The 25,714-nt window shown below is 36.7% G+C and overlaps 1 protein-coding gene across 1 annotated transcript in view; it reads right to left on the bottom strand.

The window, feature by feature from the left end:
• Window positions 1-25,714, bottom strand: part of st8sia4 (ST8 alpha-N-acetyl-neuraminide alpha-2,8-sialyltransferase 4) — a 189,121-nt gene that overhangs the window by 65,472 nt on the left and 97,935 nt on the right. The window contains exon 3 of the mRNA XM_039758921.1: window positions 15,958-16,215. Coding sequence (XP_039614855.1) covers window positions 15,958-16,215 — 258 coding nt within the window. The remainder of the gene's footprint in view (window positions 1-15,957; window positions 16,216-25,714) is intronic.

Here is a 25,714-nt window from a genome sequence, read left to right as displayed (position 1 = left end):
TTTAACAGATTAAAAAGCATGAAATGAGAATAAAATATTTACTCTCTTACTGACTGGAGCATTCCCGTTAAATTGAGGTCCATATTTTAGTTTATAATTTAAAAACAGTATAAGAATTTGAAAATCTAACAAAATCACATTAAAGTTCGATAAATTCTGAAAAGAATGATACCAAACATATATATGTAGGTTTTAAAATAAGCCGATTTAAAGCGTGACAAAATACTGATACTCTGTGCAAGACAGAACAGAGCTGACTATACTTCCTTAGAAGGCTGGCGTCCTTCAACATCTGCAATAAGATGCTGCAGGTTTTCTATCAGACGGTTGTGGAGAGCGCCCTCTTCTACGTGGTGGTGTGCTGGAGAGGCAGCATAAAGAAGAGGGACACTTCACGCCTGGACAAACTGGTGAGGAGAGCAGGCTCTATTGTAGGCATTGAGCTGGACAGTTTGACATCTATGGCAGAATGACGGGCACTGAGTAGGCTCCTGTCAATCATGAAGAAACCTATGTATCCACTGAACAGTATCATCTCCAGACCGAGGAGCAGCTTCAGCAACAGATTGCTGTCTCTGTCCTGCTCCACTGACAGACTGAGGAGATTGTTCCTCCCCCACACTATGCGACTCTTCAATTCCACCTGGCGTGGTAAATGTTAACACTAACAAGATTATAGACTGCTATACCTGCCTCACACTCTCCACCTTGCATTTTTTTTTTAACTTGCACTGCACTCTTATTGCTCTTTAATTAATATTGTTTTTATCAGTATGCTGTATGTGAATTTCCCCTTGGGGATTAATAAAGTATCTATATCTATCTATCTATATCTATATCTATATATATATATATATATATATACTCAGCAAAAAAAGAAATGTCCCCTGACTTTCAACAGTTTTTACTTTCAGTAAACTTAATGTGTAAATATTTGTATGAACACTAAAAGAGTCAACACCATAAGACATAAACTAAAAATGTTTCACAATGTGTCCCTGAATGAAGGGAGGCTCAAAATCAAAGGTACCAGTCAGTATCTGGTGTGGCCACCAGCTGCTTGAAGTACTGCAGTGCATCTCCTCCTCATGGACTGGACCAGATTTGTCAGTTCTTGCTGTGAGATGTTACCCCACTCTTCTACCAAGTTCCTGGACATTTCTGGGGGGAATGGCCCTAGCCCTCACCCTGCGATCCAACAGGTCCCAGACGTGCTCAATGGGATTGAGATCCGGGCTCTTCCACTGCGAGGATGATCAGCTGTCCTTCCTGTCTCCCTGTAGCGCTGTCTTAGGCGTCTCACAGTGCAGACATGGCAATTTATTGCCCTAGCCACATCAGCAGTCCTCATGCCTCCCTGCAGCATGCCTAATGCACGTTTACGCAGATGAGCAGGGACCCTGGGCATCTTTCTTTGGGTGTTTTTCACAGTCGGTAGACAAGTCTCTTTAGTGTCCTGCGTTTTTAGAACTGTGACCTTAAATGCCTACTTTCTGTAAGCTGTTAAGGTCTTAACGACCATTCCACAGGTGCATGTTAATTAATTGATTATGGTTAATTGAACATGCATGGAAAACATTGTTTAAACCCGTTACAATGAAGATCTGTAAAGTTATTTGGATTTTTAAAACATTATTGTTGAAATACACAGTCCTGAAAAAGGGACGTTTCTTTTTTTTCTGAGTATATATATATATGTGTACAGTACAGTAATCCCTCCTCAATCGCGGGGGTTGCGTTCCAGACCCCCCCGCGATAGGTGAAAATCCGCGAAGTAGAAACCATATGTTTGTATGGTTATTTTTATATATTTTAAGCCCTTATAAACTCTCCCACACTGTTTATAAATATTCCCCGCAGAGTTATACAGCATAATCCCTTTGTATTCTCTTAGATATTAGGTAAGATTCATTGAAATTATGTATATAAACACACTGTTTATATACAGTAAAACCTAAATATTAATTTAAAGATATTGAGTGTCTCCGATAGCACATATGTTACAGCCATTACGATAGACATGCCACCAGCAATAAATATGTACAATACAAGAAAAATAGTATACAGTAAATGTGTGTACAGTGACACTAAACGCACGTACATGTACTAAGCACTGTAAGAAGAAAATTAATTATGGTTACTCACCAACAATGACACGATGACTTGTCCGATAACAATGAGTTTTATTTTACTGCACAACAAAGGAGAGCGTTACAGCCCTTAAAGGAGCCACTTCAGGCGATTGTGTAGCACTGCCGTTGTTCTTCTTCTGGCAGTCTTCAATCCAAATCCCTAAAGCAGATTCCATCCAGACTACTGCCTTATTACATCCACTTACAACTCGTTTTGCACACTGGTTAAAAGGACACTGCGGCCGTAGATCTTATATTCCTTTCCTACTTTTTAAATAAAAAGAATCGTAGCCTTCAACAAATCCAAAATGTTTACCTTTTCGGCAATCATTAACATCTTCCGTTTGCGCTTGGCACGGCCCTGAAGCAGTAGCAGATCGTTTTGGAGCCATAATGAAGGGCTTGACTATGCACAAAGATAAACACAAAAGAGCACAACTCTTTACACAGCGAAACACGTTGATGCTGAATGAGCGAGACGAGACTTCCTGGTTAACACTGCATTCAGCAGGCAGGAACTTAACTGCATGCTCTGATTGGTTAGCTTCTCAGTCATCCGCCAATAGCGTCCCTTGTATGAAATCAACTGGGCAAACCAACTGAGGAAGCATGTACAGGAAGTAAAAAGACACATTGTCCGCAGAACCCGCGAAGCAGCGAAAAATCCGCGTTATATATTTAGTTATGCTTTCATATAAAATCCGCGATAGAGCGAAACCGCAAAAGTCAAAGCGCGATATAGCGAGGGATTACTGTATATATAATTTTGCAGGTTTAAACTTCCTACAGGAGAATTAGAAACCAAACATTTTATTTTTAAGCCATAAGTCACATACATGAAGAATCAATGTTATGAGAATATACACATTTTAACTTTGGCTGGGATGCTTCCATGTGATATTCTCCATTGATCATAGTAAGTATAATATCATATCCACCACATAGGGTGGTCCAGATCTAATTGTGCAGTTTTAATTATGCTATAACTTATTAAGTTTATTACATAGAAAATCACCCAAAAAATCCTGGACCATCGAGAAGTGTGCGAACTGACGACATGAAGAATTGTCTTTGTGCCGAACTGGAATTGTCCCTGCATAAATCAATGTCATCCAGACAATCTGAATCTGTATAATTAAATCTAGACCACCCTGTAGATGAATAAATTAATGAAAAAATTATACTGCTTCAATTTTTATTTTCTTATAAAAATACTGCAAATAAAACATTTTAATTAAGAAATGAATTAAAATTACACGTGTTCAAAATTAAAACCTAGAAAGAAACTAGCAAATAATGGTAATTTACTGAGTAAGGACAATGGTTCTAAATACTTTCAACACCTAATTTAAAAATACTGTAGACCTATAATCACACTGTATCATATTAGAAGAAAATGCCCAAAACTGGAAAGTCCCTGAAGAACTGAGAAACTGAAAAAGTAGTAATATTCATCTGATAAACTGACCTAAAAAATAAAAAGATAAAAAACTAACATCCTCCAGCCGTGTGTTTTAATTTCCATATGTATAATATCAACATCTCTTTAATGTAATGGTGTTCTGAGTAAAATAAGAGTGTTTAATTAGCCATGGATTTTATTGCTGTATTACATAAAACACTTGCCCTTACAGGCTCTTTAACTATATGGTTTCCACAAACTGAATGAAATTAATTAACATTAATATAGATAGCCCTGATATAGACGCTTTTCGTTTATTTAAATGTTCAAAAATGTACTTCAAAGCAGTTTTTGCCATGATAGCAGCAATTATTTTGAAGAAAATCTTTAAAGCTAAAAATAATAAATTCCTATTCATTTAACAAATTCAGGATTCAAAAGGAATTTGTGACAGTAAAATGACTGAAGATTTTAAACAAACTATTATCCCAACCGGCCGAATATTCTTGAAAGTAATGTATAATGACATTTATAGATGAGAAAAGCATCCAACTGACAATCTAGAAGGTGTTATTGTGTTCTGTCACAGATCACCCACCAGATGTTTTCATTTTTATTGTAAGCTTCATGTCATAATAATGATAATAAAAAGAGCTTCTCTTATTTTGCTTTTGTAAAAAGTGAAGTTATTGAAATCTGCTGTAAGGTAATTCAAATTACCTCAAGACTCAAGAAGAGCAGTTGGTATGTCAGAAGATAACCATGTTTGCAATGATACAGGAATTACTAAAGTACAGAACCAGGGCATCTCATTTTCCTGTTCTAATTAAATGATTGTAATGAATATATGCTGATCACCTTAGTTACTGATTAGCTAAAAAAACAGCTGTAGTAATCCCAAAAACTTCAAATTGAGCCAATTAGTCTCATTTGTGACAAATTCCAACACTGGTAAATAAGTAGATCTGTCTTTCAGACTGTAGCTTAAAATTTACCATTCACATACTTGTTGTTACAAATATATTGTTGTTTAAATTATCAGCTTTAGCCTAAAGAAAGAACTACAGATCTAAAGGTAACATTGTTGCTGACAAGTTCTAGAAACATACTTTTAACAGCCCATCACAGAAAAATTGACAACTTTTGAAGTTACACCCCATAACAAAGGTAACAAACAGATATTAGAAAGCCCCATCAAAAATGCAAAGAAAGTCGTCCATCAATGAACTACTGTGTTATTTTCATTAACAAAAAGATGACCAACACTTCCAGAATCAAGGTCCTAAATCTTTAGCAAAAACAAAAAATATTCACCTAATGAATGATAATATTAAGAGTTACCTTTGCTTTTTAAACAATAAATATGTTTATTGTATTATCTAAAATTATATAGTGGAAATGGAAAATAAATTTGAATACACTAGGGCTATGAACTATGTTACTTAAGCATATCAGTAATTCTCAAAATCAGTCCTGGGAACACCATGTGACTGCAGGTTTTTGTTCCAACCAGCTTCACAATTAGTGAATAATTTTACCTCTAATTGAATTAACTGTTTTTTTTTCTTTTCTCTTACTCTACATTCAAAAAAGCACAGCAAAAGATTTTTACATTTAAAAGACATTTAGAATTATTTGTATTTTTGCTTCACTTTTAAATGCTTAACTCTCTTTTGTTGATTCTCTATTAATTTGCATTTTTTTCTGTGTAATTTGCTCAATTATTTGTATCCTAATAATGACAATTTACAATGAGCAGAGCAGAGACCCAGGCAAACAAGACTGAATCCTCAAAGGCTGCAGCTACTTTAGCATCAGATCCATTAACACACTCAACATACTCATTAGTAGATAATAGACTAAACAATCAGAACACCTGGAAAAGCACAATAAACATCATAATGACAATGAAAATCTTAAAAACCAGTACCAAAAAACAATAAATTATACTGGCGTAATATGCATAAAAATATTTGGTACATTTACCGAATATAGTTTGACCCCATGTGTAAAAGTTGTAGCCAAACCAAGATGGCAGAAGTTGCGGCTGTTTTTTTACAACAGGTTGCTTTATCAGAAGCATCAGTTTCTTTTACATAAGTTGTCTTATTAGCAACATTTGGCTTTCTAGTAAGGAGCCATGTGCTATTCTACCCAGCCTCTCACGCAAGGTTATTCACCCTTTTAGCCACATGATTTACTGTTTAAATGTTTAAACAATATGTTTAAAATCAAAACATATAAACAGCTGTCAGTTATTATTACTTTGCTTTTAATTGATAAGTTTGTAGGAAGTTATAAATTATATAATCTAGGTAGACACATATAATACCCCTGCAATATTTTATGCAAATTATTCAACAAAGCTTCAATTACAAAACAGATGTTTAGAAACAAAAATATGAGTGAGACCTACATATGCCATGTGATGGTACTTGCTCAGAAGTCCATTATAGTCGAATGCTGCTAGGTATTTGACTGTGCACATCGGACTCCTAAAATATTTGTATGGTTTTAGTTTCTTGTTTTGTTTTTATTATAATTACTGTATTAATGTTTTACTTTTACGTTAAAGTTTCTTTTTTGTGCTTGTATTTTCTCTCTCATCTCAGGTTATTTTATATAGTACTTTGCTCAGGTCAAGGTCATGGAGGTAACTGACTAATCTTGGAAGGCCAAAGCTCAGTTTCCTCAGTAGTAATTTGTATTTTCCAAGGTGCTCCCAGGCCTACTACAATACACTGTCTCTTAACCTTTTCCCTGGTTTTTCTCTGTGTTTTTTGCTAGTGGTACAAATCCTTACCCCATTTTCTCGAAATAGAGTAGCATTACCTCCTCTCCGCAGGACTCAAATTATAAACCTTGCTCATGCATAAAATCAGATTCAAAATGTGTGTACACATCTTTCCACATAAACATCATGATTTATAAAAGAAAACTTGATGAGGGAATGTGTATATATTTACAACAATTCTGATCTATCTATGCACAGCATTTTAGAGAAACTGGGAATGATAATAAATCATATCTAAGCTGTTGTTAGAATGTACATTGACATAACAAGCACATTATACTTTAAAAGTGATTATTATCATGTACTGACCAAATTTTATTTCTCTTCTAAGGGAGGTCCAATGCTGCGTTATTTCATTAAAGAATGTTTTTGTTTTTCCGCAGTTTATACAGACCACTTATTGCCATTTATCAGGGAACTGGCTGACAAGTCAGGAATATCTCATCCAAGCTTCAGTTCCATCATAACCTAGAGATGAGGCACAGTATCCAGTATACGCATTGTGTGGTTGTACATACATAGAACATAACATGTTTTTGACAACATAGCGAGGCAATTTGCATTCATTTACTGCACTCATACTGTAAGAAGGGCATCTGTTGAGAATGAAGTAGCTTTTTTAATCATAGACAGTTACACTTCATTAAGATGCCAAGATGAAACTGACAAATGTTGTGGCTTGGGTCAACTATAATATTCATTATAACAGCAAACATATCATTACATATGCCAGGTAAAAGCAGCTACACACCCAGATGCTAGCACTTTACACATTTCCTTGAGCCCCAAAATGCAGAGGAAAGCCGATGTAATGCCATACATGAACATGCATGCTCAGTCAAGTACACCTCATTGTAGCTTGCAGAGTGCAGCCAGTTACTCTTAATAATAATAACTGAATGCAAGCGGCGGAGTCTTGATGCATCAGAATGATAACTGGGAAAGGATGTCACCCTTGATGAAGTAGGGAAATTCAGCCAAGCCAGCTAAATGATGACTCACATGTACAATAATTTTTTTACCATGTTGCTGTTATAATGTGTGTTGATGTCACAAACATATTAAACCTCAAAAGTGATGAATATGATACAGTATACTGTATAGACTTAATTTTAGTTCTCTTTTAAGAGGACCAATGTTGCAGATTTTCACTGCAGAACTTTTTTGGTTTTTTTTCATCAGTTTACATAGGGTACCTGTAGTCACTTGTAATGATTAGAAATCAAAACGCAGTAAAAACACAGAAATGTTTTACTCCCAGCATACAAAAAGATGTATATATCATGCCCTATAGCTCATTTATAGCCTAATGGTTTGATACAAATGGTTTGTTTCGAACTGCGTGAAGACTATACAAATGGTCATATCCGAAGAAACAAGCTTTTAGGGACCAGTTGGATTTTTTCTGTTTATGATGATAACTGGCTTAGTTGTTGATTTAAACTTGGAAGTCTAAAATGGCACACATGAAGTTGTTCTGTCAAGCACTCCATGCTGCAGCTTGTGGACTGCAGCCAGATACTGTTGAATGAAGATGGTACTGGCTGGATGTATCAGATGGAGGCTGCTCTACCAGCAAATGAAGGTCTGTGATTGCATATGTATGAAGTTCATTATCATAGTCCATTTATGGTTGTTTTAGGGTGGAGCCAGGTGAGGTTTGAGGAGCGTTCATGTATGCATATTTGCATAAAAATATGATTACATGAGCTATAAAAAAAATTTTTTTTTTGCTGTATGCATTTTTCTATTTTTTTGCTGGATGCATTTTTTTCACGCTCAAATATTAACAACAAACCAACCCGCGGCGTACCATACGCCGCATAATCAGGCCGGTTTTTTAATGATTTTTAAGCAGAGTGAGAAAATTAACATTTGAAAAATTGGTAATGTAATAAATCAGCAAGAAAAGCAACATTGTAACAATGCACGGAACGAACCAACACACAATCGTCTGAAGTGACTGAAAATTGTCGCACCGTCCTTGCGCTTTCTCCTGCCAGGCGGAGGGATGGGGGTTCACGGGGTGGAGTGAGGAACGGGAGGAAAGGAGAATGACGTCGATTCAGCTCCGTCATGCTAGTCTGCTGATTTCTTTGTTCAGTATGCATTGCCCGCTTATGTGTCCACATCCAACTCGTGACTTGAGTCACCGTCTTTACACAGTACAGATGTACCTGTGACTGACGTAGACTTTTCATTGCTCTGTGCAGTTTTGGCTGCTATTCTATATACTGTATATTCCACCAAGACACCCGACCACAGTAGTAGCAAGGTGGGAGGGAGGTGTGCACAAAGGGTTGGGACGCAACCAGTGGGAGTGTATGATCGCACTTAGTGGGACTTAGTTTGCAGCCCGAATGGGGTTCATCGGCTTACCCACGCCGGGTAGACACATGGTCTACCCATGCACAAGGTTCTAGCCGCATGTAGACGGTGCTGGAGCATTTCTGCGGGAATGGAGTGAATAAACTGTGCGGGCCCTGCAGTATCGTACTTTGCCTTCAGTGTGCCATTACACTGCTGCTCAATCAGCTCCATCTGAATCTGCACAGGTGCAGTTTCCACATCGACGGCAAATTGGTTGCGAAACAACTCAAAATTCTTTTTTTGTTCTTCAAAGTCACCAAAGCGCAGTGCGCTCAGTTTATCAGCAAAGTGCATATTTGGGAACACCGTTGTGCCGACTTGGTTCAACATTACTTGGCAACAGGGAAAGTGGGGCAAGTTGCACTGGTGCATTTGTGTCTCCCATAAAAGTAGCTTCACTTGAAGTCACTTTGTGATTTTGCACGGGTAAAAAATGCCTGCTGAAGTGTCAGATTCTTCTTTAACTCTTCTGCTTTCTGTATCTTCTGCTTTGCATTCAGGTCTTTCAGGTTATCCTGATGTTTTGTCTCATAGATTAAATTCTGTAATTACAGCCATATTAGCTCCACAAATGAGACACATGGGTTTACCGGCAATGTCAGTAAACATATACTCAGCCTCCCATCGGTTTTTAAAGGCTCTATTTTCAGAATAAACTTTTCTCTTCGGCATCGTGAGGGCTAGCTTCGCAATAACTTGCAGCATCATAAGCTAGACTTGATTAAAGCGGTTAGTGTTCAAAAAGGCAGCTGAAGCACTGCATTATGGGATCTGTAGTTTATTGTGTTACCAGCGCTTCATATCGCGGGTCATTAATAACAATAATATATAAAATGATCTCGCGGGCCGGATATAATTACACACTGGGCCGGATGTGGCCCGCGGGCCTTGAGTTTGACACATATGATCTAAGAAGATGCATGTTTGTCGCTGAAGCGAATTGCTGTATGTAGCGTGTAAAACAGTTTGCTATGGTGCACGCAGGCCTGCGTTGTAACCGAAAACTTTTTTTTAAAGACTGCCTACTTCATTGTGTTTTAACCTCAGTTGTAAAGGAATGTTTTAAGGACCCCATGGGATACCCCTCTGTTTTGGCTGCTTTTCTATATATAATCCACCAAGATACCCGACCACGGTAGGAGGGGGGTGTGCACAAAGTGTAGGGACGTAATTAGTGGGAGCGTATGAGTCACATTTAGTGGGAATTCCACGGCTTGCAGCCCGAATGGGGTTCAACGGCTTACCCACGCCTCTCTGCGCTGGATAGACACACGGTCAATGTCATGCATAATTATTTATTGAATGCTAAACACTCCTGGAAAGACATGGATGTCTAAAACGGGTTGGTGTGAGAATACAACAGTAAGTGAATGAAAAGATGGAACTCTGGAGAGAGCAAAATACAACACAATAGTGAACCCAGCGGCATAACAAACGGTGCGTGGCTCAGACGTGCATGCGGACTCTTACCACAGACGAAAGGAACTAACTGGGTGGTCGGTGAGTTTTTGCATCCGGGCAAATGGGCAGGCAGTGGGAATGCCTAGAGAGCGATGGTAGACGCCGTCCGTTGAAAAAGAAGCGTTGGTGGGCAGGAAAACGTCTTCCGTGTTCCTGCAGGAGAATCTAAGAAGACGCATGTTTGTCGCGGAAGCGAATAGCTGTATGTAGCGTGTAAAACAGTTTGCTATGGTGCACGCGGTTGTGCGTCGTAACCGAAAACGGGTTACGGGTTAAAAACTGAAAAGTTGGTTTTTAAAGACTGCTTACTTCATTGTGCTTCAACCTCAGTTGTAAAGGATTGTTTTAAGGATCCCATGGGATACCCCTCGCAAACCGTTTCACACGCTGCATATGGCGATTCCCCTCCGCTAGAAACATGCCTCTATGAACAGTCAACGTAGCTTGGAGGTGCATGACATTAACCTGACCTGCACTGCATGTGGCCTCTACGACAGACAAATATAAATGATGCCATTTTTTCTGTGTCGTCGCATCCGAGTTAGTGGGCGTGGCCATGCGAGTTGTCATATCCAATGGTCTTGGAGTTGGTGGGCGTGGCTCTTTCCTACGTGCGCCATAGGTGTCTCACTTGTCGGCAGCTTAGTGAATCCACGCCTCTTCCGGCGTGCTTTCCATGGTTGTCTTGCCTTAGTGAATTATAGATATAGATTTTATAAATGAGATCTCAGGCCCTCACAGGCTGTCAAGCTCATATATCTCAGAAAATCTGACATGGAGATGGATTATAACATTTTTTTTACTTATGTAAAAAATACAATGGTATAAAACTCAGTGAATTGTTCAAATTTTTAATGCTCAGACTATTAAATTTAGAACTAGTGGAGGAAGTATTTACAGAGACATTATTCAGCAGATTTCATGCTGGTATTCAAGTGAAGTATTCTGTGGCCAATTTAAATTGTAAATTAACATTAAAACAGACCTCTGCTGGTCTTATAATAATAAACAGAACCTGCAGAAAAGCACGTATTGAATGTAATTTTCTTAAACAGGGCTAAAGATAAGGAATAATAAAAGCAAAAAATAAGACGCATTAAGGCTATAATAGGCTATAAATATTATTGAATAAACAAATTCTATAAATAATATGAGAACAAGTGCTGAAATATACTATTTATTGTTGTTATTATGAGGCAGAAAGTGAAAATAAAATGTTTGGAATATAGTAATGCAGAAACAAGTGATAATATCACATTAGATCAAAGACTTTTTTGGTTAGGAAACTGATGATGTTTATTTGCATAAGACTCTTGCTTAACTTCTCCAAGTTTGTCAATCAAACATGAATTCCTGTATTACAGGTCAAGAAGATTTGATTCAGGGGAAGGAGTCAATGCAGTTAGTTATAATGATAAGGCAGAAAAGCAAATTATCTACAGTACATAGTAAAAAAGTGGCAAGTGCGGATAATAAATGTTGAAAAAAAGAAAATTAACAAAAAAGAGCGGCATGTAATAAAAATCAAGAACAAAGAGAATCATCCAATAAATGAAAAAGAGAAAATTATTCCAAATGATCCGGAAACAGAAATGTGAAAAAGCAACATTTATAGAATGTACAGTAAGTTAGAGGATAAAGTAATTCATAACATTGTTTTTGAGGAGGTGTTAATGTAATTACATTTTTTATTTATTTTTATTATGCTTTACTTTTTTAACTTCAACTTTTAATTTTTTAATTTTTACTACATTTTATTATTCATTGGTATTTAAAATACTCAAGTACAGTAACTGATTTTCTATCTATAATAACTAAGGACCAAATCGTCTTGCCCACAACCTACATACTCCATCTCCTTAAATACAATCGCTTTCTCTAATGGAGGGGTGCCCCGACACCCTTCGAGCAGCTCAGCCACAAGATAACGGGCACGTAGAGCCTGCCTCGGGGGTTGGAGAGTGAAGCAAGCAGGAGGCAGAGCCCTCTAGTTTAACATAATATAATTAAGTCAATAACGATACCTGACTCTCAGCAAATTCTTAATTCATGAAGGTCAGTTACCTTAAAGAAACACTGTGTTAAAGTTCTGTGTTTTTAAATGAAAAAAATGCATTTTCTGCAATTTTACACCATTTAGCAATTAGCTAATAGGAGACACTTGTGTACTTCTGAATCACTGAACATCATTTATTACACTAACATGGCTATACCAAGTCTTATGATCTCAAAGCTATAAATTCAGGTCACCAAACATGTCACAGTGTCAGCTAATCAATACTGACCACTTAATTACTCTGAAAATTCAAAGCAGCTTACTAATTTTTTCCATTTAAGATATATTTCTTGAAGATTCTATTTATTGTTGCTTGATGTGGTGTGATCCTTTATCACCTTCCTTTCCTCTTAACACTCTTTTAATTAATTTATATTTCTGAGTTGCAATGTTAAAGAACTCCAAATACAATATACTTTATTGGTTTAATTGCAAGAGAACAAAAATAGCAAATCTCAGACAACTCCTCCATTTAAGGCTGCATTAATAATGGACAGGGTACATGAGGCTTGTTGCAGACTTCATAATATGGTGCAGGGATGACTACCTGCTACTCAACATAAGCAAGACAAAAGAGATTGTGGTGGACCTCCAGCTCTCCAAAGAGCATCTACGGCAAGGCATCATTCACTGGGAGCACAGGGAAGTTGTGCAGAGCTACTAGTACCAGGGGGTCCACATAAACAACAAACTAGACTGGTCTGACAACACAGTGGTGTTGTACATGAAGGGCAGAGCAGACTGTACTTCCTGAGGAGTCTCAGGTTTTTTGAAGTATGTAACAACCTGCTGAAAATGTTCTACCAGTCCATAGTACCCAGTATATTGTTCTATGCTGTGGAATCCCGGTGAAGAAACTTGAGTTCAAAAGACACATAAAGCCTGAACAAAATTATCAGGAAAGAATGCTGCATCACAGGGATAACCCTCGACACACTGGACGTAGCTGTGCAAATGGTGGAAAATTGAATGCTACTATTAAATATACCCTTCATTCACTTGAGGAGGTGCTGTCTTTGCACACTTTTATGCACAGGCTATTTCCACCATGATGTTCTAAAAAAGCCTCTGGAGATCTTTCTAACAGGCCATTCAGTGCTTCCTCCTGACATTCCAGACACAATGGTTTAAATTCATTTTGCAAATTCTGCACAATATTTATTTATTTATTGACTGATTGTATAATTTGTCCTGTGAGTCTGTATCTTAATTTTTTATATTTACGCTCCTGTATGCATCTAAATTTCCACTATATCTAATCTAATCTAATTTAATGTAAGTATTTGTGGTAACTCCTTTGAAAGACAAACAATCAGAACTAATTCTTCGACAAATTATACCAGTCAGCACAGTTAAATGGTTAGGGATAACACAATACCAAAGGAACAGCTTCATGTAAATTTACAAATACATTATTTGTAAATTCACATGAATCTGTATGAGTAGACTATGCAATTCCCATTAATAATAGGCAAATCTAAACAAATCTTAAGCAAAAGAATACTATTGATTGTTTAGCTCTCAAATGCATGAAGTGAAGATTACTTAATATACTATAATGTATGATCTTTATCTAGTAATTTAATTTGAAAAACTTGATTTTCAGAGCTGCATGTATGTACAGTATAATAATAAATACTCAACATATAATAATACATGATAACATTTATAAAGCTACTTAAACCACTCACACAAAGTGAAAAACATACAAACGTATTACAACCAGAAACCCAGAATGCTTGTTCAATATATTGTTGCAACAAAATGAATGTAAGCAAAATTTCTCAATTAAAAATCATATGCATAATGTACAATTTGGATGATTTTCATACTTCCACCCTGGATCAGGGTGTTCCCAAACTACTAGATGTAGGGGACTATCACAAGGTATTATAAAAATGATGTATATACAATGTATAAAATATACTGAGGTCATCATTGACATTTAACAAATTAAAACACTTCTCACTAACATGCTGGATTGTTAGGTTTGCAATATTAATCAAAATCAGACTTATGCCTGTAAAAGGTACTCATGCCTGTAAAAGAAAAAAAAATGACATTTTTTTGTATTGTATAAACATATAAATCTCAAAAAAATTAAAGGAACACTTTGAAAACACATCAGATCTCAATGGGAAAAAAATCATGCTGGATATCTATACTGATATGGACTAGGAAATGTGTTAGGAAAGAAAAGGATGCCACATTGTTTGATGGAAATGAAAATTATTAGCTTACACAGGGCTGAATAAAAAAGACACCCCGAAAATCAAAATGAAAAAATGATGCGGCAGGCTTGTCCATTTTGCCAAAATCTCATTGCAGCAACTCTAAATCGTACTCAGTAGTTTGTATGGCCCCCACGTGCTTGTATGCATGCCTGACAACGTCGAACATGTTCCTAATGAGTCGACAGATGGTGTCCTGGGGGATCTCCTCCCAGATCTGGTCCAGAGCATCACTGAGCTCCTGTACAGTCTGAGGTGCAACCTGGCAGCATCAGATGGACCGAAACATAATGTCCCAGAGGTGTTCTATTGGATTTAGATCAGGCAAGTGTGGAGGCCAGTTAATGGTATCAATTCCTTCATCCTCCAGAAACTACCTGCATACTCTCACAATGAGGTCGGGCATTGTCGTGCACCAGGAAGAACCCAGGACCCACTGCACCAGCATAGGGTCTGAAAATGGGTCCAAGGATTTCATCCCGATACCTAATGGCAGTCAAGGTGCCGTTGTCTAGCCTGCAGAGGTCTGTGCGTCCATCCATGTATATGCTTCCCCAGACCAGACCACCACTCAACCTGTCATGCTGAATGATTTTACAGGCAGCATAACGTTCTCCATGGCTTCTCCAGATCTTTTCACGTCTGTCACATGTGCTCAGGGTGAACCTGCTCTCATCTGTGAAAAGCACAGAGCGGCAGTGGTGGACCAGCCAATTCTGGTTTTCTATGGCAAATGCCAATTGAGCCCCACGGTGCCGGGCAGGGAGCACAGGGCCCAGGAGAGGACGTCGGGCCCTCAGGCCACCCTCATGAAGTCTGTTTCTGATTGTTTGGTCATAGACATTCATACCAGTGGCCTGTGGTCATTGTGTAGGGCTCTGGCAGTGCTCATCCTGTTCCTCCTTGCACAAAGGAGCAGATACCAGTCCTGCTGATGGGCTAAGAACCTTCTGCGGCCCTTTCCAGCTCTCCTAGAGTAACTCCTTGTCTCCTGGAATTTCCTCCATGCCTTTGAAACTGTGCTGGGGGACACAGCAAACCTTCTTGTAATGGCACATATAGATGTGCCATCTTGGAGAAGCTGGACTACCTATGCAACCTCTGTAGGGTCCAGGTATCACCTCATGCTACCAGTAGTGACACTGAAAGTAGCCAAATCCAAAACTAATGAAAAAACAGTCAGAAAAGATGAGAAAGATGAGAAGGGAAAAATGTCAGTGGCCTCCACCTGTTAAGCCATTCCTGTTTTGGTTGTCGTCTCATTGTTGCCCCTCTAGTGCACCTGTTGTTAATTTCATTAACAGCAAAGCTGCTGAAACTGATTAAAACCCCCTCTGCTGCTTAACTGACCAGATCAATATCCCAGTAGTTTCATTGACTTGAGGCTATACTCTGATAAAAAAAATATTCCTTTCATTTTTTGAGCAGTTTATAAATGTATATTTCATTGTTTTCAAAGCTTTAGAAGCCAAATACTGTATATAAGCATGTAGAGACGTATTGATACCTACCTTATTACAAAATCATGGTTGTCAATTTCTCTTCCACATCCACTGCCAAGAAGAATTCCTGAGTTGCCAACTACAGCACAAGTTTTAAATCTCCTGTTTTTCATTGGTGATACTTCTGGCAGTAGGCTGTGCAAATTATGTGAAATGTTGAGTGTCCGACGTCTGTCTAGCACATAGTGGATGACATCTCCAGGCTTAAAGCTGCTTTTGACTACTGACACATCCTTTTCTGCATCTAGGAATCGAAGGATATCTTTCCTATGATGAAAGAAAACAAACAATCTGGTTAAGAAACAGGGCTTCAGAATCACATAACAGAAAAGGTAACAAAACAAAGGAAATATTCTCTAAATTGTAAATGTTTTGTTTCTTTTCAGGTGATGCATATGAAAAATATTTAAAGAAAACAAAATTAAATTCACTTTCAAATGCTGGATTAAAAAATCACTCAAAAAAAAACATATAACTTCTATATTTTCTTATGCTTGATGATGAAAAAAATGTATTGGGAAGCACCCAACAGGACTTCACAAAAACACAATAACATCTCAAAAATGTTATAAATGGCAGTGCATTAAAAATAGGTAAACAACTGCTATTTTTCGGATCAGCTAAACAGGTCACCATTTTATCATTTCAATTTTTTTTACTATGAAGTTACATATGCATTTGTTAGGATAACAATGTTAAATAAAGAGCAACCCTGCTAACTTAGATTTAATGTTTCTCCTGAAAACATGATTGTATGTTTTTTCAGTGTTTTTAAACTTATGAGAAAAAAAATATTCTACACTTGTCTGCCCATAGTAACTAGCCTGTACTGTAGAACATTACTTAGTTGCTTGTAAAGTGAAGTAGGAATACTTTTGTACATAAATAGAAAGAAGACGACTGATGCAGGTAATGTATATTTGATTTGACTGATTAACAGAAATTTCATTCAAATTTTTAGTCCTATCAACATAGTATTAAGAATACAACATAGAATTATACAGGTATAAAAATAATTACTCTGTAGCTTAAAGATGCAAGATTCAGTAAAACAAACTTTTGTTTGAGAACAATATATTGAACTGTTTGAATGTACAGTTACCTACACTTTAATGTGTGATGATGTTTTCTAATTCTTTGAATAACATTCAAGCTAGCTGGTCAACAAATGTGAGGGAGGGTTTGTTTGCAGCTCTGGGCAATAATTGATAGGGTTGATTCCTACCCAACAATCATTGGTGCTATGACTATAAGTATACTCCTAAACTTGAATTAAGTGAGTTCAGTTGCCATCAATGCTTCTGTTTCTTTGTTGAAGAACTTTTCAAATAATAGCTGAAAATTACCTTACTTTAAATTTTTTATTTCCAGTTTATCTCTGTGTTAAAGCCAATCATAATAGGTGAATGTGAAATTCACATAGATATTTGCCTGAGTAGAATAGAATGTTAGTTTCAAACAGCTGTATACCTATTTGAACGTTTTGTTTTCTTACCCTAATAGTTAACATATTGATGGACATTCCTAACAATTTCCTTAAATTTTGATGTAACCTTTAGAAAAATAGATCAGATCGTTTGCTTATGTAAATGGAAAGGTATACGGTTTTCTAATCGTATGTCATATTGTTCATAGTAATGCAACATAGTACAGCAACAGAAACAATAATAAAAACAGTAACTTGAAACATTACAAGCAAGTTATTCTTTTGTGTATTAGCATTTTTTTTATTCCAATTTGGGTGAACTGTCTTTGCTTTGAATTTCACTAAAACTTTAAAAACAAAGATACTTGTGCTGTGGAAGTTTTTCGGTGTGCACATTATACTCAACACAGACAGGCGTTATTCCAACTGACTGGAAAGCAGGTGTGCAACAACACCATGTACCAGTGCATGATCCCTAAGCTTACCTGACCTTTATATATGTAAAGTGTCACATATATTTACAATAAAATTAACACTATGCTTTTCTGTACAAATATGAATTTAGTGCACATTTATTTGTAGTGCTTTAGCTAACTAACTTCAGGTAGCCGCTTGTTATCTGCTTAAAGCACTGTCATCTGCAATTTGGCCATCTTGTTTTAGCAACAGCTCCAATAAGAAAATGTTATAGTAGTGTTACAGGTCTTTTGCTGAGACCACTCAGGCATCACTCTTTTTAGCAGATAGGTCAAGGAATGTATTAAGAATTCCATAACTACAGTAGATGTCCTGCCTACATAATTTGTTTTATGTGTCATTTTCAGAATTAACTCCACTAAAGAACATTTTTTAGATTAAGGACATGTTGAGCTATTAAGCCTTCAAACCTTATAAAAAGTGCATTCCTAAAACAAAGCCCATGATGGGAATACTCTTTCTTTCATGTCTTCAGATTGTGCACACAAAAAGTAGTTAAAAATGTCTAAACGTTTCTTCTTTGTGGTATTATACACATAAAATATCCTTTGAAAAGTAGCTGGTGACTCTTTCATGTTGTATGGTGCTGTATTCTGTAAAAACATCCACTCTTTGATGGTTTATGGCAGTGCACACAATAAAGTCTCCTTAAAAGAAGAGTATGGTAAACTGATGGTATGAAAGGCAGCAAATACAATTACCTGTGGATGGATAATATTTTCTCAGATGAAATACTACACAGTATAAAATATACACAATGTATAAACACACACACAAACACATATATATAGCAGTTTGAAGATTTTTTCTTTATATGCATAAGCATTTACCAAAAGCAGGCACTTGGATGTGGCTTAGTGAGTTTTGAACATATGATTTTTACAGCAAAACTCATTATAGATCTTTGACTTTTAAAGTAGACGATGGGTAATTTTATAAAATATCATATTGGCTATTTCTTTAAAAAAAAAAGCTTTCCTGTGATCCACTTTAGGAACAACTGTTCTAGAACATATCATGATTTCACAGTATGTAATAGTATTGTTGAAAGTTTTCCTGGTTTGAGACCAAACTTCAGTTTCTTCTTTGGCAAAGAATATGTGACTATTTAGCCATTCTAAAATTTAGGCCATAAGTAACAATATAGTTTCAGCAGCAGACTCAATCTTCTGGAAATAATATTATAGGTACAAAAAGAAACTGAATGGAGTACATTGGTAAAACCTAATTAAGGAACACTTGCATTTCCTTAACCTGTCAAATTCAATGTCATGTCATTGAGGGTTGGTCCTATAATGGCAGTATGTACCACAAGACAGAGCCCAAACTTAAACAGCACACTCACTGAAACAACTGACCAATCTGAAGCCACCAACACATAAAATATATATCTTTAAGATGTGGTAAACAATAATAGCACCTAACAGCTTTAGACAATAATGATAAACCAGTTTAATCTTTTGTTGGAGGTGCACTGATATAACAGGTTTTACTCAGTTTCATTTACTATTTTTGTTGAGATAGATAGACATCCTTTATCGTTCACAAGTTTAAATACATTTTGATTTTTTACACAACATCAAATAGTCCAGAGCTCACTTTATTAGACAAAATGTATTAGTAGTTTTAAAGTGTATAAAAATATAAAAAAAGCTAAAACAATACAAACATGCAGTGTATTATGGACAAAAATGTAAAAAATGGTATTTCTACATTGTTACATCACATTAAATTGAGACTCAGAAAGGCAGAGACAGGAAAGGCAGTTCACAGTTGGATGAAAGCAAAATGTTACAGTTGTATACTGTTATTGGGTATTAACTGTAGGAGCTCTGAGGTGGTAAGAAGTGACATAAGCACAAAAAGGGTTATGTGTAAAACAGCTGTCAGAGAGAAGTAGTGCTTGTATGAGAATCACACATAAATCTATTCCTGTGAGAGGAAGTTGATGTCATTACTGCTCTAGACATTCATGTTGGTTAACAGACAGTAATATGTATATAAATCTGAAAGTTAATTTTGAAAATAATAGCCTAAAGTGTATAATCCAAAATAAAACTGGCAGTACAGTAAATCAGATTAACTTTAATGCTATAAAACAAATTTGTTGGAGTTACAATGTATGTAGTACACACAAATGCGATATTACAGAAGTAACAGAAACCTGGCATGGAAAAAGCACTAGTGATCTGAAAAGGGTATTTCAATATTATATTACAAAAAGAAAAATATGCTAGTGTACAAAAATATAACAAAAAAGAAATAAAAGTTCGATTCAGAATTTCCTGAAATGTTCATTTGGGAAGAAGTCGAAAAACTCACAAGTAACTTTCGGGTCAATTAAAGAGGTCCTAAACATTTTGGAAATTAAAGAAACATAAATGCTACTCTAATTAGAAAATATAAAATCATAAACACAGCTGTGATAACATAAATTCTAAAATACTTGTGAAGGTATACTATATTACACACACAAAAACACACATACATACAGTATAGTATATATACCAATTAGCCACAATATTAAAACTGCCTGCCTAAAATTGTAATATTGACCCATGGTTTCTGAGCATAACATTGTCCAAAGCATCACACTGTCTCTACCAGCTTCTCTTTTTCCCATATTGCATCCTGCTGCCATCTCTTTCTGAAGTAAATGACGCTGTCCACATGATACAAAAGAAAACATGATTTATCAGTCCAGATCACATTGTTACATTGCTCCACTGTGCAGTTCTGAAGTTCAAATGCCCAGTGAAGGCACTTTCAGCTCTGGACAGGAGTCAACATGGGTGATCTTTGCAGCCCTATACATAGCGAGTGAGAGGTACACTGTATGCTCTGACACCATTCTTTCTTGGCCAGATCAGACCAGATGGGTTAGCCTTCACTCAACACATGCATCAGAAAGCTTTGGGCGCCCATGGCCCTTTCACTGGTTGTCCTTCCTTGGTTCGCTTTTGGTAGGTAGGTATCTGTTCATACCAGAAATACCCAACAAAACGTGTTGTTTTGGAGTTGCACTGACCCAGATGTCTGGCCATCGTAGTTTGGCCCTTCTCAAAGTTGGTCAGATTTTTGCACTTACCCATTTTTCCTGTTTCTACCATGTCATCATTAAGAAATGGCTGTTCACTTGCGACTAATATATTCCACCCCTTGACAAGGGCTATTGTAGTGAGATAATCAATTTTATATACTGTATATGATTATATATGAATATCATACACATATATAAGTATTACTGTACATTGGGGAAATGGATGATTGTTAAATATTTTCCCATTATAAAAAACGTCCATGTAAGTACATATCAGTAAGTTTAACATGCATTATTGGTAAATTAGTGGAATCATTTATTAAAGAAAAGTCTGAGCAACATTCAAGTGCAGGTGTTTAATTGAACAATCTGCGTGCTTTTAGACATTTGATTACATGGAACATCTAGTATCTTTTACCTTTATTTTCAAAAAACTTTTAATATGGTACTACATAAAAAGCCAGTAATCAAATTAAAACTCTGAAGTTTAAGGTATAGCGTGCAGATGTGTGTAAAGTGTGTAATCCCGTAAATGCCAAAAGGGACTCTGTTCTGTTGGACCCTTAAGCAAGGCCCTTAACCTCCAATTGCTAAGCGCTTTGAGTAGTGAGAAAAGCGCTATATAAATGTAAAGAATTATTATTATTATTATTATTAAGCTTGTCAAAACTCAAAAAGCAGATGTTTATGGTATAAGGAACTTTTAAGGTGGTATTAACAGTGGTCTCCAAGGGGAGTCAGTATCTGCGCTGGTTCTATTTCTCATTTATATAAACAATCTTAACTAAAATGTATTAAGATGGTTAACTGTAGATGAAACTAAAATAAATAGCATGTGTGATACCCTAGAGTCAGAATAATCATTTCTGATTGGTCTTGACCAGGAGGATTTAAAGCTGAAAAAATATAATTTAAATAAATGGAAGGTGTTAAACTGAGGAGGTAAAAATAATAAATACAATTACACTTTTGTGGGTCTGAAAGTTGAATGTACACTTCATAGTAAGGACTTACAGGAGTCATAGGGGATCCCTCATTGTCCACATTTAAACAGTGTATAAAACTGATTAGGAGGGCTAACAGAATACTGAATTACATGACGCACTGTGTTTAATAAAATCAAGGTAGGTTATCTTACTAGTGAAGCTACTTATAATACTGTATGCAATGTTTAGGGCCCATATTAAGGCTAAATTAGCTATAGTATTTGTTTAAGCAAATGAAGGTTAAGAAGACATCTGATATATGAGTTCAAAACTATAAAGAGAATCAGTGTGGTGGATGCCAGCTGTTACTTTACAATTAGTTCTTCACATTGTGCACTGGGCACAGGTGAAAGCTGTTTGAAGGTAAATTTGACACAAACGTTAGAAAAAGTTTCGTCATACAGAAGACAAATGAGATCGGGAATTAAGTTCTCCTTGTGATATACAACAAGTGAAGTCATTTGACAGCAAACCTGTGCACTAAATAATCACCATTTTCTTGTATGAAGCTTTGTGGGTAAATGGGAATAGACTGCCAGTACCTGGGAATGAACAAGTAAACCTTAAAGTAGTACTGTTAAGAGAAGGTTTTACTGTTGTGAACCTGAAGATGGTAAGTAATGTAAACAACAAGTACATCAACAGGAAACTGTAGGCAGGTGAAAATGAGCTTATGAGCATGATAAGGATCTGAGGGCATGAGCAGTACTTACACTACTGCATTACTATTTGATTTTGTTTTATGTTTATTTGCATTTTAGTTTTTTTGCCTGTCTTTACTTCTGTTTTTATGGTAACAGCTGCTATATCCAGGCAACGGAATAAAAAATAAATAAAAACAAATATTTTAAGACCACTAAATCAATGATGCTATACATAAGTGGCATTGGTCAAGTATTAAATTGCTAGACAGAATGTAAATCAAAGCTAGGGGTCATAACAAAAGAGACATACACACACCAAAACTTCAGGTCATAGTCACTAAAAGTGGTTAGCCACTAAGCATGCAAGTCAGATCATCTTTGAGAATCAAACTCTCAAACATGAGAAATATGAGAGTCAAAGCAAAAAAATAACTTAGTTTTCCATGTAGTTATATCAATTGCATTTCATGGGCAACTTGCTATTGACACTAGAAGCAGAAGGAACACATTAAATAACAATAAGACAACTGCTAATCAGCAGGTTGTGTAAATGATTAACTGTTACCAAGGAATGCAAGCAGACAGACAAAGAGCTAACGATAGGAGGAACTGGCCAGCTTGGAGATGGGCAACTGTTCAGACAAAATAAGAATAAGAGCCACAGTCAGCTTGGATAGGGATTGACTGGCTTTGTAGACAAAAAAGGAAGTGGCAGCTGCTGTTTGGTTTTGCAGCTGCACAAATAACTAAGAACAATAACAGGACAAAGCACAATGTGGCTACCAATGAGTAAAGATCACTGAACACCGGCTGAACAGAACTGGAACAGAACTTGACATCGGCCACTCATAACAATGACAGTTTCAGAATGACTTGCTGGGCATGTCAGAACACATTGACTGATAAGGGTTAACAATAGTCTAAGTGAACTTTGGATTATTTTTAGCCAAACCTCTGTTTCCCTGTAATGTTCAACAAAATAAACATATAGCATACCATGATCTCCTAGTATAATTTGATGGGAAGAGGGTACATTTACTTTGAGTAATGAGCTACTATTTTTATTACTATAATACAATAAAAACATACATTTGATTTGAGTCTGTAACACCCGGTTTAAATTTTGGCTGCTTGGAAAAGTTAGGTCTTTTTTTTTATTACGTTTTTTTCTGTCAGTGACGTTCACGGGGTACAACGAACTTGCCTCTCCCTCTCTGAGTTGATGGCGTTTATCGCCACTCTTTTCACAAAAGCAGTGATGACCACAGTTGCTGCTATGTTTGATGCCTGCTCAAAACTATGTGTTGTACAAAGATACGATGTCATGTGGCATTTGCTCTTTGATAACAAAGACACTCATGCAGAATGTGTGAAAAATTACATATTTACTGCAATTTCAGACATCTGGCAACGTTTTGTTGAGAACTGTGTTTTGAGTTACAACCCAGGGCAAAGACTTTCCGATTCTGTAATCCTAAAGCCTATGGAGCTATTTCTGGACAAAGGCAGAACTGTAATAACAGACAGCTTCTTCACAGTGCTTTCACTGGCTAATAGACTGGTGCACCACAACACAACTGTTCTTGGCACCATCAGTAAAATGGGACTTCCACCTGCAGCTAAACTTACTTCAGTACGCGAGCAACTCTCCACGCTAGTGTTTAGATTTGGCAGTGCCATACACTGTCAGCATGACATGATTTAGAGATTTAAATCTTCCTAAGGAGTCAGCAGATTTGCTAGGCTCAAGGCTGAAGGAAAAAACATTTTTGGCACCAGGTACCTCATTCTCGTGGTACAGGAACCGAGAGGAAGATACGGTACTGCAACAATGTTCCTCGGGGTGATGAAAATGTTCGATTTGGGTATGACAGGAAGGAATGGAAGTTGTTCATTGACTCCTCAAAACGAAGCCTAAAGGCAGTGCTTCTTCACAATGGCAATAAGTTTGCCTCAGTACTAGCTGGCCATTCAGTAAATTTGAAAGAGTGATACGAGAATTTGAGCTTGATTCTGTCAAAGTTGAAATATAAGGACCATGAGTGGACTATATGCAGGGATTTAAAAGTCCTATCTATGCTTTTGGGACAGCAAGGAGGATATACCATCCCTGTATCCCTGTTTCTTATGTGAGTGGGACAGTCGAGACAGAAGCCAACACTGGAAAAGAAGGGATTGGCCAAGGCAAGTGGCACTGGAAACTGGAAGTAAGAACATTGTGAAGGCACATCTTGTGGACCAAAAGAAAGTACTTCTGCCTCCACTCCACATCAAACTTGGGGTAATGAAGCAGTCCATTAAAACTCTTTCAAGAGAATTTGAGTGTTTCAAATAGTTCCCAGCATTGTCTGAGGCAAAGTTGAAAGAACGGAGTATTAGTCAGTACTGACATCTGGGAAAGATCCACAGTTTGAGACAAAAATGGACGAGAAGGAAAAAGCAGTTTGTGTTTCGTTTGAGGAAATGGTCACCAAATTCCTTGGTAACCATAAATAACCAAACTTTAAGGCTGTCGTTGAAAATATGTTGACAAACTTAGAAGAACTGGGTTGTTCAATGAGCCTCAAGCTGCAGTTCCTCCACTCTCATTTGAACTACTTCCAGGAGAACTTGAGTCAGCTGAGCAATGAGCAAGGCGAGTGGTTCCATCAGGAAAGCAAAGAAACGGAAAGGAGGTACCGGGGCGGTGGAACGTTAGCTTGATTGCTGACTATTGCTGAGGGCTACAGCGAGAAACCGTGGACAAAAAATATAAAAGGAAAAACCTCAGTTTTGAAGGACAGTGAAAACACCATTTGAGTGCATGTGTAGAAACCCATTTTTTAATACTGTTTAATTCTATTTTTCAGTTTTTTACTAATTCTATTTTGGATGTTTGTTTTCAAAATAACTTGCAACAGAGATTATTTATAATCACTTTGTGGAAAAACTTTACATGATGGGAAAAAATTGATTTAATTTTTGAATTCAGCGCCCCAAAGAACGTAAGGAATAGTTGAAATATTGAAGACAATTTTTAAGTCATTGAATTTTGCAGGCCTGTGAATTATAACCACTTTACAATAGAGAACTATTTTAGAATTAAATTACATATTTTTTCCTTAGCTTAAAAGACATAAAGACTGAGTACAGAATAAAATCAGAAAGCTTGAAATGAATGCCATTGCAATAGTGGAAATTCCCTCCTATAGTC

This window comes from Polypterus senegalus, chromosome 7 (genome assembly GCF_016835505.1).
Source record: "Polypterus senegalus isolate Bchr_013 chromosome 7, ASM1683550v1, whole genome shotgun sequence".
In the NCBI taxonomy this organism is placed as follows: Eukaryota; Metazoa; Chordata; class Cladistia; order Polypteriformes; family Polypteridae; genus Polypterus; species Polypterus senegalus.
The sequence above is the reverse complement of the archived record's forward strand: the minus strand, read 5'-3'. Positions and strand labels throughout refer to the sequence as shown.